Here is a 14,183-nt window from a genome sequence, read left to right on the forward strand (position 1 = left end):
TATATATATATATATATACATATATATGTGTGTGTGTGTGTATGTGTATATATATGTATGTGTATATATGTATGTATGTATACACACACACACACACACATGCACCAACCAAGAAAAGAGGTGCTAAACTCCTTGTCTTACAACCAAAAATCAGACAAAATGCTCACCTAGTAACATGAGCATTTAAAACACTATGTGGGCCAAACGAAACACTGCGGAAATCCTTGAGTCTGTCACAGAAGTCTGTGGGCTTCCAGTTTCCTAATTTAGTGGATAGTTTCCCTAATACCATCCTCCATTCACTCTCCTTTCTTCCGATGCTGCCGGTACAGGTGCTGAACCTGTTTCTGGCCTTGCTCCTGAGCTCCTTCAGTGCAGACAACCTGGCAGCCACGGATGACGATGGGGAAATGAACAACCTGCAGATCTCAGTGATCCGTATCAAGAAGGGCGTGGCTTGGACCAAAGTGAAAGTGCGTGCCTTCATGCAGGCCCACTTCAAGCAGCGTGAGGCCGATGAAGTGAAACCCCTGGATGAGCTGTACGAAAAGAAGGCCAACTGCATCGCCAACCACACTGGTGCAGACATCCACCGGAATGGTGACTTCCAGAAGAATGGCAATGGCACCACCAGTGGCATTGGCAGCAGTGTGGAGAAGTACATCATTGATGAGGACCACATGTCCTTCATCAACAACCCCAACTTGACTGTGCGGGTGCCCATTGCTGTAGGCGAGTCTGATTTTGAGAACGTTAACACAGAGGACGTTAGCAGCGAATCGGATCCCGAAGGCAGCAAAGATGTAAGAAGCCAGCCTTGATCCTGTGTGAGAACAAACAGGGCCCTGTCAGCTCCAGGGAGTGGTTCAGCCATGGGCTTGGTGGAGAGATTCTGAAGTAGCCACCTGACTGACCCCCCTGTTGTCATTCTAGGCCTTCCCCAGATGACCTAGATCCCTGAGATGCCCCTGTATCTATCTCCATCGCTTCTAGGTCATCTAGGTCCGAGGCTGGACCAAGCCCTCAAGTACTTCCCTGCCATTAATCTGTGAGAGCTGTATCCTCGAGACCAGCCTATTAACCACGTTTGGTTTAGTGTGGATCACTGTCATCTGTGAATGGGTTTTAATGTCACACTCCATCCTGACAGCAGTTTCGAAAGCCCTATAGTAATTGTTTGCCTGTCGTCAGTTGGACAATGATGAGTTTGTAATAGAATTGCAGAGAATTTTAGCTGGCACATCATCCGTACCAGAGGGGGAAGAGCCTGCAGAGTAGGCGAGTTGCTGCAGTCGCTTCATCTCCCTTTTTCTTGCATGTCTAGAAACTGGATGACACCAGCTCCTCTGAAGGAAGCACCATCGATATCAAACCGGAAGTCGAGGAAGTCCCTGTGGAACAGCCAGAGGAATACTTGGATCCAGACTCTTGCTTCACAGAAGGTGCGAGGGGGCAAAAAAAGGGCGTGGGCACGTCATGCTTGCCCTGCTCACAGACAGATTTCTGCCAGGGGTCATGGCTGGATGAGAGGGTGGGGGTTCAGTGGTTATTTTCAAGAACTTTGTTCCCCACCTCATCATTTTGAGGGGGGCTGATAGTGTTTTCCCTGTTCAAACTATTCTCAAACTTTTCTTTGTCCACTTTCTCTTGGCATGAGCCTAAAAACTGCCATTAGAAAGGCCGATTCTGTCCCGGCTGTGTCCGCCTCCTGAAGCCCGTTTCTCTTCCCTCACATCTTCCCAACTCCAGAGGGCCCTGGGAGCCGTGCAGCATAGCCTCAGCCCTGCCACCCTCTCCGTTTCTGAGTCAGATGTTCTGATGCAGCCACTGTACCCCTGGCTGTGTGGTGGGGCAGCGCCAGGTGGGGCCTGGGAGATGGAGGACAGGGCAGGGCTGGGTGGGGCGCCTCCCGCGGTCTGACCTGCCTCTCCCGCTGGTGCCAGGTTGTGTCCAGCGATTCAAGTGCTGCCAGGTCAACATTGAAGAAGGGCTAGGCAAGTCTTGGTGGATCCTGCGGAAAACCTGCTTCCTCATTGTGGAGCACAATTGGTTTGAGACCTTCATCATCTTCATGATTCTGCTCAGCAGTGGCGCCCTGGTGAGGTCCAGGGGAGAATACCGTGAGGGATTGGCTGGGGAAGAGACTGGATGGGGCCCAAGACCAGTTTCTCTGAGAACACAGATTAGCTGTGGACTCAAGGATAATGGTCTATTGACATGCTTTGGAGGGTGTTTTGAGCCTTTGGGATTAGAGTCCACACTCGTCCACAGCCTGATCTTCTGTAGACTCAGCACGATCTCTCTCAAGCCTAAAACCCCCTTTCCATCAGGATGAGAATACAAATGACTAAGTGTCTTCACTGCTTGGTTTGCCCCATTCTAAGTAACTTTCTGAGATAAACTTTCTCACCTAATACACCAGATCTCTTGCTGTTTACTTTTCAGTTGTCCAAGGTATGGGGCAGGTGGTGTTCCTCCACCTGCTCTCCCCTCACACCCTACTGGACTTGGAGAACCCGTGGCATTAGCAAATATTTAAAGAGTCAGGTCTGTGGTATCTCTATACTCGGGTATCTCTATCCATGTGGTTGTAAGTGCGCATCAGTCCTGGAGGCTTCCAGGGCACTGGACACACAGGCTCCTCCCCTGCTAGGACTGACTGTCTCAGTTTTGGCTTTCACTTCTAGCTGGATTGTAACTGAGGAGACTAGGACAGGGTCTGGGATGCAGGAGCTGCTTCCTAGTTTGACTAAATTTGAGGACAGCAGGGACTAGAGATGCCACACGTTTCTTTTCTTTTAATTAAGGGAAAGGTGAAGAATGCAGAATTTTGAAATGTTTTTAAAGAAGGTGGGCACATTCATGTAGGTGTGGAATCAAAGCTGAATCTGGAAGCAGAAAAATAACAAGGGAGAAACCCCACATTCTGTGTTAAAGATCCCACCAGTGACTTGAGAAGCATTGCTGATGTGTGAGGTAGGAGACTAACTAAGAGAAGCTGAGACAGGCAGAAATATGTGGTAAAGAAGAGCCCGAGGATATGGAGGACCGGGTCTATGCAGGAAAGTGTCAGCACTAAAGCAAGAGGCAAAAAAAAATGGTGGCTTGCTGTCCTTGGCCTGAGTTATTCACTGTATCCACAGGCAAGCACTCAGTGCTTCCTGAGGCGCTGTGGAGGCACCGGGATGACAGCCTGGTCTCTGCCCTCGAGAAAAGGGAGGCTCAGACTAAGGCCAGTGATCAGAGAAAGGTGTTGTATTCCTGTTGTCTTCCTTATTCTTCAAATCTAGTAAACAGAAACCTAGTACAGCAGAGAACATGCCCCATCCTCTTATTCCTCTCTTGCCTATCTCCACAAAAAAAGCAGTAGCGAAGTAAATGTCTTTAACTTTCTTTACTGCTCACTTTTGACGATTTTTATTTATCATAATTGAATAAACCGGGACACTTGGCTCAGTNTGAGCACTTACTGTGTGTTCACCGGGAACCAAAGGGACAGGAATTCAGTCCCTACTTAGTGTGCATTAGGCAGGCTGACGTTTCTATGTGGAGAAACCTTTGATGGGTTTACACTAAGGGTAAAATGTATGTCAGGAATTGGTTAGCTGCCCCTACTTTCCCTGACCTCACTTAGCGGGGTGTTTTATCTAGAGATGCTTAGCTTGCACTATGACCTTTGATTTTGCTTAACTAGATTTCTTCAGGGAATATTTTCTTTCCGTTTTAGAATACTGCATCTTTAGTTTAGAGAAATGGGGAACCACAGAAAAGAATATGGACACCAAAGACTTCTAGCCCACGTAACCATTTTGATGTGTTTCCTTCAAGTCATTCTGTTTTTGTTATTTCTATACATTAATTCAGTATATTTCTAAACAGTATCTGTAATCTAAGTACTTTTCACTATTTTTAATTCTTTCCTCAGACCATATCTTCAGTGTTTTTCTTAAACTCCTTCATGTGTAAATTTGGTAACCAGGTGGATATAAGTAGTAATTTACTATGAGTTTTAAATCTATTGCATATAAAGCTCCCTAAAAACATAATATTCAATAAGAGTCTGATGTCATGTGGTTAGCTTAGAACAAGGAAATTGATCTTGTCAAAACTGGTGTCCATGGGATTTTACTTTCCTTCTGCACATTATATTCCTAAGACTGCAGGATACAGAAGGCATTAGGAAGCACAAGGTGCTCCGTCAGACAGAAAAGTGGGAGGCAGGTAACGGAGGGAAGAAGTCATTTTTGTAACCCTATAAGATCCAGATCTAAAACAATTATAACTTCATTGATTATCATATTGAAAAAAATCAAAAGGAAGCATCAATGTATCCAACAATAAGAAATTTCTGAGGCTATATTCCCCAGTGGCATTTTATACAAGCAGTAAAATTGAGAATTAGGAAGACCATGTAGCAAGATGGACAAAGTCATGATTAGTGAAAAATAAGACCCAAGACTATGTATTCTATGACTTTACTACTCTGTCAAAATATATATGCATTTGAAAAAAAAACAGAAAGGGAGTATATAAAAATGATAGTTATATGCAAGGTGGTGAGACTATGGATGTGTTTTTCCTGTATTTTTCACGCTTTTAGTAATGTTCTACTGCTTTAACAATTTAAAATAAGAAACCCTGCAGAGTATGTTTTAAGTTTGATAAGATACATAATATCAAATCAGGAATAATGCTGTATTTTTCTAATATAATTATAACACAAGTGTTTAGGGTTCTTATAGGGAAACACCCCAAGCATACACATTTAAATGACTGCTGACCCTTTAGGAGTCACCTGTGTGGTATTCCCATAGCTTAGAATAATTTTTTCACTGCACTCTTGAACAATGTGATTTGGGTGGCTCTGGCAACAAAGATGGGAACATTGGGGCTAAGTATCATTCAAGAGGAAAATAAGACTTTCTTGCATCTTGTGGCGTAGTCATGGGACATGTAGTGATGTCCTCAGATGCATAATTTAACCAAGGCTGGCTCTTGAGGCTCCTTGGACATGTTGTATTCAAAGATAATGATAAAGGCATTCTTCTTCTCATTTCTTTTTCTTAACCCCTGCGTTCCCCCTCTTTAGGTTTTCACTGGAATTTTCACAGCAGAAATGTTCCTGAAGCTCATAGCCATGGATCCCTACTATTATTTCCAAGAAGGTTGGAACATTTTTGACGGATTTATTGTCTCCCTCAGTTTAATGGAACTGAGTCTAGCAGATGTGGAGGGGCTTTCGGTGCTGCGATCTTTCCGATTGGTATTCAATATTTCTCCAATTTTGTTTTACATTTCCTGTCTTGCAGTTACTAGAGTTTTGCATAAGTTAATTTGATGATTTTTAAAAATCCTTAGCTATAGTCTACTTCCAATTTCAGGCGAATTATTGGCCTAAAGTCTTGAAAACTTGCCTGCTAATATAAAAGTTAGTTTTTAAAATCAATTGACCAACAGACGTCAGTTAGGAAGTTCCTCAGAAAATAATGATAAACCTAAGAGATGAAGAAGGACTCCTAAGGACTATTCTGAGGACTGGTTTAAATTTTCTAGTGAACCTATTTCTTTATCTGAACATCTCCCTGAAATGGCAAAGAGTTCCTCCTTGTTCAAAGATGGCTTTCCTCATTTCTTCTATTTTGGTGACTCTTTCCAGAAAATAAGAATAGGATCATCTTTTTTTTTTTAATTATATTGAAATTAGTTGTTGAACATTGGCTTTGTTTTACACATCATTACTTAGGAAGGGTTTTTTAATTAATGTATTTGAAGACGTTAATGTGTAAATTACTAAAATAACTCTGAAAGAATAGTTAACGATGTCCTTAACATAGCTTGCCATGTAAATAGGCATAAGTGATGTGCTGACTAAGTCCCTTGAGAAGCTGAGTGACCTTGGGGATATCCCACTCAGAGAGTGCATCAGACCTGGCTTGGTGTTTCCCTCTCCCTATTGGGAAAATACCTAAGCACTTTCAACTGAAAGAACGGAAGGTTTTGTCATCGGGATATTCATCATATCTAAGAAAGAGAATTGGAATAGAGTAAAACTGCCGTGTTTCCTTGAAAATAAGACCGGGTCTTATATTAATTTTTGCTCCAACAATCTACCTTTATTTATTTATTCATGTACAAAAATCTACATTTATTCAAACAGCCGTATCTGGCTGATGATCTTAACTGGGGCTTATGTTTGGGGTAGGGCTTGTATTACGAGCATCCTGAAAAATCATGCTAGGGCTTATTTTCCAGTTATGTCTTATTTTGGGGAAAACACGGTATTTGTAAAATAGTGATCTTGTTCAGTCCAAGTCACAAATTCAACATCTGCCAAGTTTCTAGAACCTCTGCTTACTAGTCTTTGGTTATGATCCAGCCCACAGTAGACTTTAAGAACATTTCTTATTATCTAGGAAATGAGAGGAAGGATTAAGAGATAGAAGCCTTAGCACTAATATTCTTAATAAATTAAAAGCCANTGTCCACCCTAACCTGAACCACTCTGTCCCTCTTCTCTCTGGGTTAAGTAATCATGGAATTCAAGAATATCAATCAGGTATCCCACATCCCTCTGGTACCCAATAAGCTGCTAAAAGCATTAACAGTCCCACACATCACCATTTATTTTGCAAACATTGTTATCACTTTTTATCCTAGGTGGCAGGGAAATCAGAAGCATGAGACAGTCATGTAGCCAACTAACAATAATCCCTAAATCCCTCCAGCTTTTGAGAGCTGCAGGATCCTTACGTTGCCATGGGGCCTGACAGTAGCTTCTGAGAGCACCTCTGTAGCAGCTACTAGTAAACAAATGCAATTCAAATACCATTCTCTGTGTAGAATTGTCCCAGAAGCTATAGGGAGTCACAGAGGACAGGCAGGCGTGCTCCAGCCCCTGAGGAGCTTACACCAGTTTGCAGGGCTGCTCTGGCCTGATTCCAGGTTTCTGGTGGTAATCCAGCATTCTGGAAACAAGGCACTCCCAGGGCCCTCCTTTCTATGGACTTCTCTCAGACAGAACAGTTCATTTAGTCTTCACACATCACATGTTTACTGAGCACCCACAATTTGCAAAGCCTGCTGCCAGGTGTTGTGGGAGATCCAGAGAGTACAAGACGTGGGCACTTCTCTCTAAGGGCCTGAAAAGAGGAGACACACAAATAACCACAGCAGAAGTGGAGTGTGCTAAGTAGCGACAGTCCCCCCAGTCCAAACCATGGCTGCATTGATTGCCACTTTTGAGTTGTGGATGGAGAATAAGGCTTAGACTGACAGCTGGAATTAGCAGAGTTTTCACAGTCCTTTTGGATAAAATGTCTAGTCCCTTGGTGTTTTTAGAACATCCGGCAGTGTAAATTTTAGGTTCTAATTTAGCACCATCTCTGAGAGACTTCCTACCATTTCATCCATTTCATCTGAGGTCTGAACCTGTCATTCATCACCATGTTTGTTTCCCTAAAGAATTTTCATTTTTCCTTATTGTCCCTTAAAGCTGCTAAGAGTACTTTTTAGAATCATGGAATAATCCAGACAACTTCTAAGGTTAACCCTCCTTATTTATAAGCTATGTGAATTCCCTAACAGAGCCAACCTTTTATTTTGCTCAGGTCCTTGGCTGCACTGGAGATCTTGTCCTGTAAAAGAATTTTGTCATCTTTTCCCCCAGGGAAATTTGTCCCGTCATATCTGGAGGTTAACCAGCATATCGGTTCCAGGGATGTGAACTTGCAGAGACCACTCATCTCATCCTAAATTCAGACTGCTGAAAACATTCTCTGTTTGAACATGTTCACATCATTTTGAAAAAGTCACCCAGTGTCTTCTCCTTTTTTCTGTGCCTGCAGCCATAGATACCCTGAGTTTTGAATTCCCAACTCCTTTGTCTTGTTCAGGTTTGATTTTTCCTTAGAGTAGACATTAAGCAATGTTCTGATTATCTCCAATGGGAGTTTAACATGGAGGCTCAGAGGATTATGAGAAAGTCCTTGACTAGGAATGAATAACCCAGATAGGGTCCTTATTGATCCTGTCTTGGGAGAAGTTGGCCAGATTGATCAGTCAAGTGTAGATTATCTCAACAATGTTTAGAGCCAACCTCCGGATTGGCATCTGTACCTCCTCCTCCTCCCCACTGTAGGCCTGTTTGTTATCAGATAAATCACCCTCACTACCACCCCCAAAGAGCTGGGGGTCCTCTTGCTTTGTTTGGGCCCTATAGCCACTCACAGCTTAGTTTTCTGCCGTCTTTACCTGGCATAGTTTCATAGCACAGAGCTGATCAGAGGTAGTTAGAACTCAGGTACTTGGTTGGAATGAGATAGCTTACCTTCAGATGTACCTATTAAGGTCTCACTAAGAATCTGGCAATTTTACATGATTTGTGTTTAAGAGTTAGCTGTACTTGGCCATAGTAGTCAAAAGATATCTCCATGCAGATTTTTACTGATAATGATGATGAAAGGACAACGACTGATTGGTGCTTCTTCTGTGTTCTAGATAAGGAACATCTTAACCTATCCCAGAATAAGGGAAAGACTTCTAAGAAACCCAGAGCCCAACTAAAAGTATTTCAGGTCTCAGGTCAGGCGCAGTCCTAGGTGTAGTTAGTATCCAATGTTAAGGGGTCATCATGGTAACTGCTCTGAGGCCTCTGGTAGAACAGGTGAGCTTGCCTCTGGAAAAGCAGGAAAGCATTCGACCATGAGTCTAGGCCTAGGGTCCTGCAGAACTCTCCTCAGTGTGCCAATATAGTCAACTCTGGGTTGTTCCGATACCTACAATCCTCTACTGGGATATTGTCATCTATCCTGCCAGTGGGGGAGGTGGTCTGTCCATGGAAAAAAGAGCTCTGGCCTGGGAATCAGGAGTGTAGATCTCAACCCTGGCTGCAGAACTGCTGATGTGACACTGGGCAAATGCTTGTGTATTGGGTGTATGGGTCTTGTATATGGGTCTCAATTTCCTCATCTATAAAACAAAATTTTAAAAATTCTTCCAAGAATCCTTCCAGCTGTTAGTCTAGTGATGAGAAAATAAAAGATTCTCGTGGGAAGGACAGACCTGAGGCCATTTTGGGCAGCTCTGGATAGAAAGAACGGGGACTATAAAAAGAAGTATGGATACAATTGTCCAGCCTCACCCAAGTTCTCAGTGTTAAAGAGTTAACGTGAAGGAGTCAGGGTTGGTTAAAAAGCGGGATTTAGTATAGTGACAAGTGAGAAATAGAAGAATTACTTAAGGAAGTTCTCATGGAGTCAAAATTCTGTCAAGAAGCCTCAATTTGGTTCTTTTCCTCGTGGCAAATGCAAAGTCGGCTGTGATACTTATTGAGTGTTTCCTTTGTTGATGTAGTGACTCATCAAACTCCCAAACGAATGGTTTCTTGTCACCTAGGAGTAAGAGGGCTTGCCTCTACTGGAAAGCCCTGGTGAATGAGCTGAGGATGGGGCAGTCTGTGTGGAGTGTGTGTATTTATCTGTATTCTTTTTCATAGGTACCATTAAATTTGTCTGGCTTAATTTAATGGGAACTTCTGGGACCTGCAGAGACTGTAAAGGGCGAGGGTAAGGTTTTTGTCATCTGTTTAGGCTCCTCTCTTTCCAATGGAACTTCCTCATTTTCTCCCTCTCCCTTCAGCCTCTCCCCTTTTCCAACTTGTCTGTATGTCTGCCACCTTCTCTCGATTTCCTCTTCCCTTTGTGTTTTTTCTTCTGCCTCTCAACCACCTTTCCTTCCAGGTCGTTTGAGTCCAAGTTGAAGTAGGCAGCTGGTGTTACCCACTTCCTCTACCTGGGGGGCCACACCTGTATAATCAGTGCTAGGGGCTGTGTTCTAACACTCTGGAACCTCTTTTCTTTTTCTTTTCTTTTTTTTTTTCCTTTTTTGTTTTGTTTTGTTTCCTTTTTTTGTTTTTGTTTTTTCTCTTCTGTTTCCGTGTAGGTCTCTTTAGTCAGCCTTATAGCTAATGCCCTGGGCTACTCGGAACTAGGTGCCATAAAGTCCCTTAGGACCCTAAGAGCTTTGAGACCCTTAAGAGCCTTATCACGATTTGAAGGGATGAGGGTAAGATACTAAGAGCAGTTGATCCTTCTGCATGCCACTGGAAACTGTTTAAGCATGCTAGAACTGATCACATGGTGGAAAGATCATTCAAACACCAACTCGGTGATGCAGCTGCTATTTGATCCTCCACTCTCTCCCCCGCACCTGCCCCGTGCGAGAGGAGTTGCATTCAGCTGCCTCATCACATTAATATTGGCCCCACCCCCAACAACATGCCACCGCAGAACATGTTAACATTGGCTATTCTCATTTGGCCTGGCTTACCTGTAGCACTTGGGGCAGCTTTCTGGGCTGTTGATTTAATAGGGAGAATCACCAGGTGCAAAGAAGGGGAATTGTAACCCAGAGACCCACTGAAAAGCAGAGGCCGCAGGCAGGGAGAGTGCTGGGTAGGGCCTTCAGCCAGGTGAGGACTGTGGCCTTGGCGTCTCGGAAAACAGCAGCTGAGAAAGGGCTTGAAGACCTGATAGCAGGCCTGGAATGGGGATGGAGCAGAATTTGGCATGGCCCTGGGAAAAGAAATGCTTTTCTTTCTATTCTGATTCCTCTTATTGCACCTTGTTGTTCTCAGCCCAGTCCCATAAGGACTGGCAGCCTCTGTCTAATAGCAAAGCTTTCCTCCCTCACCCCCTACCCCTCTGCCCGTGCTATACAGTCCCCTATTCTAACACTGTCAAACGACCAGGTACAATGCTAGATGAATATCAGCTAGCTCTGAAATTTCTTGACACCTGCTATTCCTGCTTTGGTGATACTCCACCCAAATCCAAACAGTGCCAAGCGCTGTCACCCTGCCAACTTGGAAATACGGCTCCCACTTTTGGTGCCTTTCTGCTGTCTCTGTTGATTTAAAAACTTGTGCGTGTGTGCATATGTGCACACACACACACACTAAAAAGTCAATTTCCCAAAATCAAGTGGACAACTGGCTTTTGGTGGTAATAGTTGTCCTGTGGAGAGAGGTCTGTTATACTTAACGAGACCAAGAAAACTCATTTCAATTCAGATGTTGAATACATGCAGGAGAGCAAACCAGAGGATATGTTTTTAAATGTGCAAATATCCAAATGTAGGAATAAAAATTAAACTTGCAGTAGTCTGAATGGAGCAAGACTAATTGGAGAAACTAGATACCAGGACAGTGTGGCTTCATTCATTCCTCATCTGTGACCCCTGGCCACCATTCCATGAAGCCACCATAGTTATACAGGAAGATGAACGTTTCACTGGGGCTTGGGAATTTTATTATTTTAGTTTATTTAGACAGATGCTTTTTGCATCAATTTTGCATTGTCTTCTGTAGCACAGTCACAGTTTGGTTTACTTAATATAAGCTTTCTGCAACCCAACCGAAGCCGTCTGCAGGAAGGTCAGTTCCACAGCAACATAAATTGATTTTAGTTTAAAAAACAAAACTTGGAATTCTAAGTCTTTCTCCCACAAATAAGACAGATTTCAAAATGTATGCAACGAGGTTGTTGTTCTGCTCAGGCTAAATTTAGGGAGAGAGTATATTACAAAGGACTCCGTTTTAGCTGGCTATGGTGTCTTTGAAACGAGGATGAAAGCGCTCTTCCCCCCTCCCCCACCTTCGCACTTTTATCAGAAGGGGATAGTGAAGATTTTTTAATAAGTCATACTAGTTTTGTTATAGAGTTGATCATTCGTGTTGGTGACTGAAAGACGGAGCGTTAAAAGCAGTCCGCTGAGGACATTGGCGTCACTGTACCCGAACCCAGTAGCTGTGATCACCCACACTCCAGCGGTAGTCCTCCAGCTCCTAAAATGAGGCCAGTAAGACCTGAAGAAAGTCCCAGAAAAAAATGCCCAACTGACACTTGTTACTAACCTTCTCAGTCTGGCTGCGCATGACCGCCAGTCCTGCCCCTGTGGCAGAAGGCGTCCTTAGTGACCAGCTGGTGCCAGCTTGCTCGTGAGGAAATGATTGGGTGATCTGGACACAGGAGCCCTTTTGGTGGCCATACCGCTTCCCTTTAGCCCTTCTCTTCTCACCTTTCCTGAACTCTCAGTTTCCACTCCCCAAAAACTTTCCCTTGTCAACTTTCAGGTAATTTAGGAGGCCAGAAGTCCAGAATGGGTGTGATCCGAACAGTAGGAAGTTTTATTTGAAAAGCATTATAAAGTGAAACCTCTACAAGAAGGTTCTCTCATATGAGACAATGTGGGCGGGAACAAATTTGAACCCAAACCCGGATTGCAAACAAACGTTTAGTAAGGGAAGCTCTGGTATAGGAGTGTCACCTCATTTGGTTGATTCCAACAAACAGTACTGACCACTTCTGCCTGGGCAGGCGGAGAGGCTCAGGATCCACTCCTGAACTGCAGTTTCCCAGCCTTTCTGTGAAAGCGTAACTGCAAGAAGAAAAAAAAGATTGAATTTACCCAAGTTTCTAGTAACTTCTCAGTAATAGACAGAATTAGGTACATACGTTTCACTTGAATGTTATTTTTCTATGGGGGCATATGTTTTTAATTCCTTGGTTTGGGTTATCGTGTATGCCAACATTTGAGAGATTACCCTTAGAAAATTTTAAATAAGAGATCTTCAAGAACGGAATACCATCAATGCAGATGGGCTCAACTGTCACTGTGCTGCTCCAATGATAGGCTCAGGCCTTCGCTTGCAGGGAACATACGGCCCTAGCCTGTCCTGGGACACTGACTTGAGGCTCTTCGTTTCTTCCTCCCCAAACCAAAGACCAGAAAATTGAAACACTCATGCTATTGGCAAAGGAATACTTAATGTAGTTCTTTGCTTTTCTCTCCTCCATAGTAATCTTCATTTAAAGACGTTGCTATGCTATTAAATTTTTGAGGATATATAATATTAATGCTATGAAACATGCATGCATTTTTGTTGATTGTCAGCACACAGTTGTCCATTAAAGCCATGTTCCCTCTGCCAGATATTAAAAGCTATTTGACAGATTTTAAAGTATTTAATGAGCGGTAATGTTCTAGGCATTACAGAGAAGACAAAAATGCTGTAAGATTTAGTATTCTTTGGAATTTTCTCATCAATTAAATGAGATTTGTATCAATCATGAAGTATAAACCTCCATTGGAAAAAGAATAACTTTTATAGATTGCTGGAACCTAGCTTTGAGTGATATTTCTATACCTAGTTTTTTTAAATAATGAATTTCATCGTAACTAAAGGCAATGCAGAATAACTTGAGTTATTAGCGAGAGCAGAAGAGGAGATCGAATTTAGTGAGGGACTTGAATTAGTATTCGTAATGTATCTTTTTAATGTGAGGTTCAAAATAAGAAAGCATGGTTTCTTACCCTTTATTTGCTGAGAATATCAGCACAGTGACAATTATGTATGGAGCACAGTTAAACAATTTCTGTTTAACATTGCAGCGTATCAAAGCTACTGTTTATAGCAAGGAAGAATTATTAGCAAATTTCATCAACTTTGTTTACTGTTTTCATAAACTAAGATAAGAAGTTTTTCTTTGGTTATGATTAATAAATGAAAGTACATTTACATCTTACAAGTACATTGGATTTTATAGGATTTTTATGTTATACATATGAGAGAACAAGGCTCAGTAAATACTTTTGTGTATTGATTCCTTTGATCAATCTACGAATATAAAAGTGTGAAGTGATCACTTAGTCAATTAGCTAATTATTCTTTCCTGCTGTAAATATTACCCCATATTTATCTGTAACACATAGACACCATCTATGTAGGACAGGCTAGATGGGGTTAAGAGAGAAGAGTCCCTAGAGGAGGTAGATTCTGAATTGAGATTTTTAAAAGCAATAGTTCTAGGTTTCAGATCTTTGGGGCCTACTTCCCTCCTGCATACTTGTGTTGATCTAATAGAAGGTCATGACCTGTCCCCCAAGCTCTGCTGCAAAATGCTGTCACATAGACTTGAGCTTTTGAATCTTGATGTAATCTACTCTCATATCGTTTGAGAAATGATGATTCCTTTTGTGGGCCACCCCTCCTTTTGCCTATTCTTTTGCACATTCCATTGCTTTCTGGTGCTCCCACCAAAGGGTGAGCAACTGTAAAATGAGGAGGTAAAATTCAAATCTGATCACCTGACAAATTTGGTAACAAATAAATATGAATATTCTTC

The 14,183-nt window shown here is 42.6% G+C and overlaps 1 protein-coding gene across 1 annotated transcript in view; it reads left to right on the top strand.

Moving 5' to 3' along the window:
- The window catches only part of SCN8A (sodium voltage-gated channel alpha subunit 8), a 203,388-nt gene that overhangs the window by 170,683 nt on the left and 18,522 nt on the right, over positions 1-14,183 (top strand). The window contains exons 17-21 of the mRNA XM_019623876.1: positions 333-803; positions 1,325-1,442; positions 1,944-2,098; positions 5,090-5,263; positions 9,940-10,062. Coding sequence (XP_019479421.1) covers positions 333-803; positions 1,325-1,442; positions 1,944-2,098; positions 5,090-5,263; positions 9,940-10,062 — 1,041 coding nt within the window. The remainder of the gene's footprint in view (positions 1-332; positions 804-1,324; positions 1,443-1,943; positions 2,099-5,089; positions 5,264-9,939; positions 10,063-14,183) is intronic.

This window comes from Hipposideros armiger, unplaced genomic scaffold, assembly GCF_001890085.2.
Source record: "Hipposideros armiger isolate ML-2016 unplaced genomic scaffold, ASM189008v1 scaffold_569, whole genome shotgun sequence".
Lineage (NCBI taxonomy): Eukaryota > Metazoa > Chordata > Mammalia > Chiroptera > Hipposideridae > Hipposideros > Hipposideros armiger.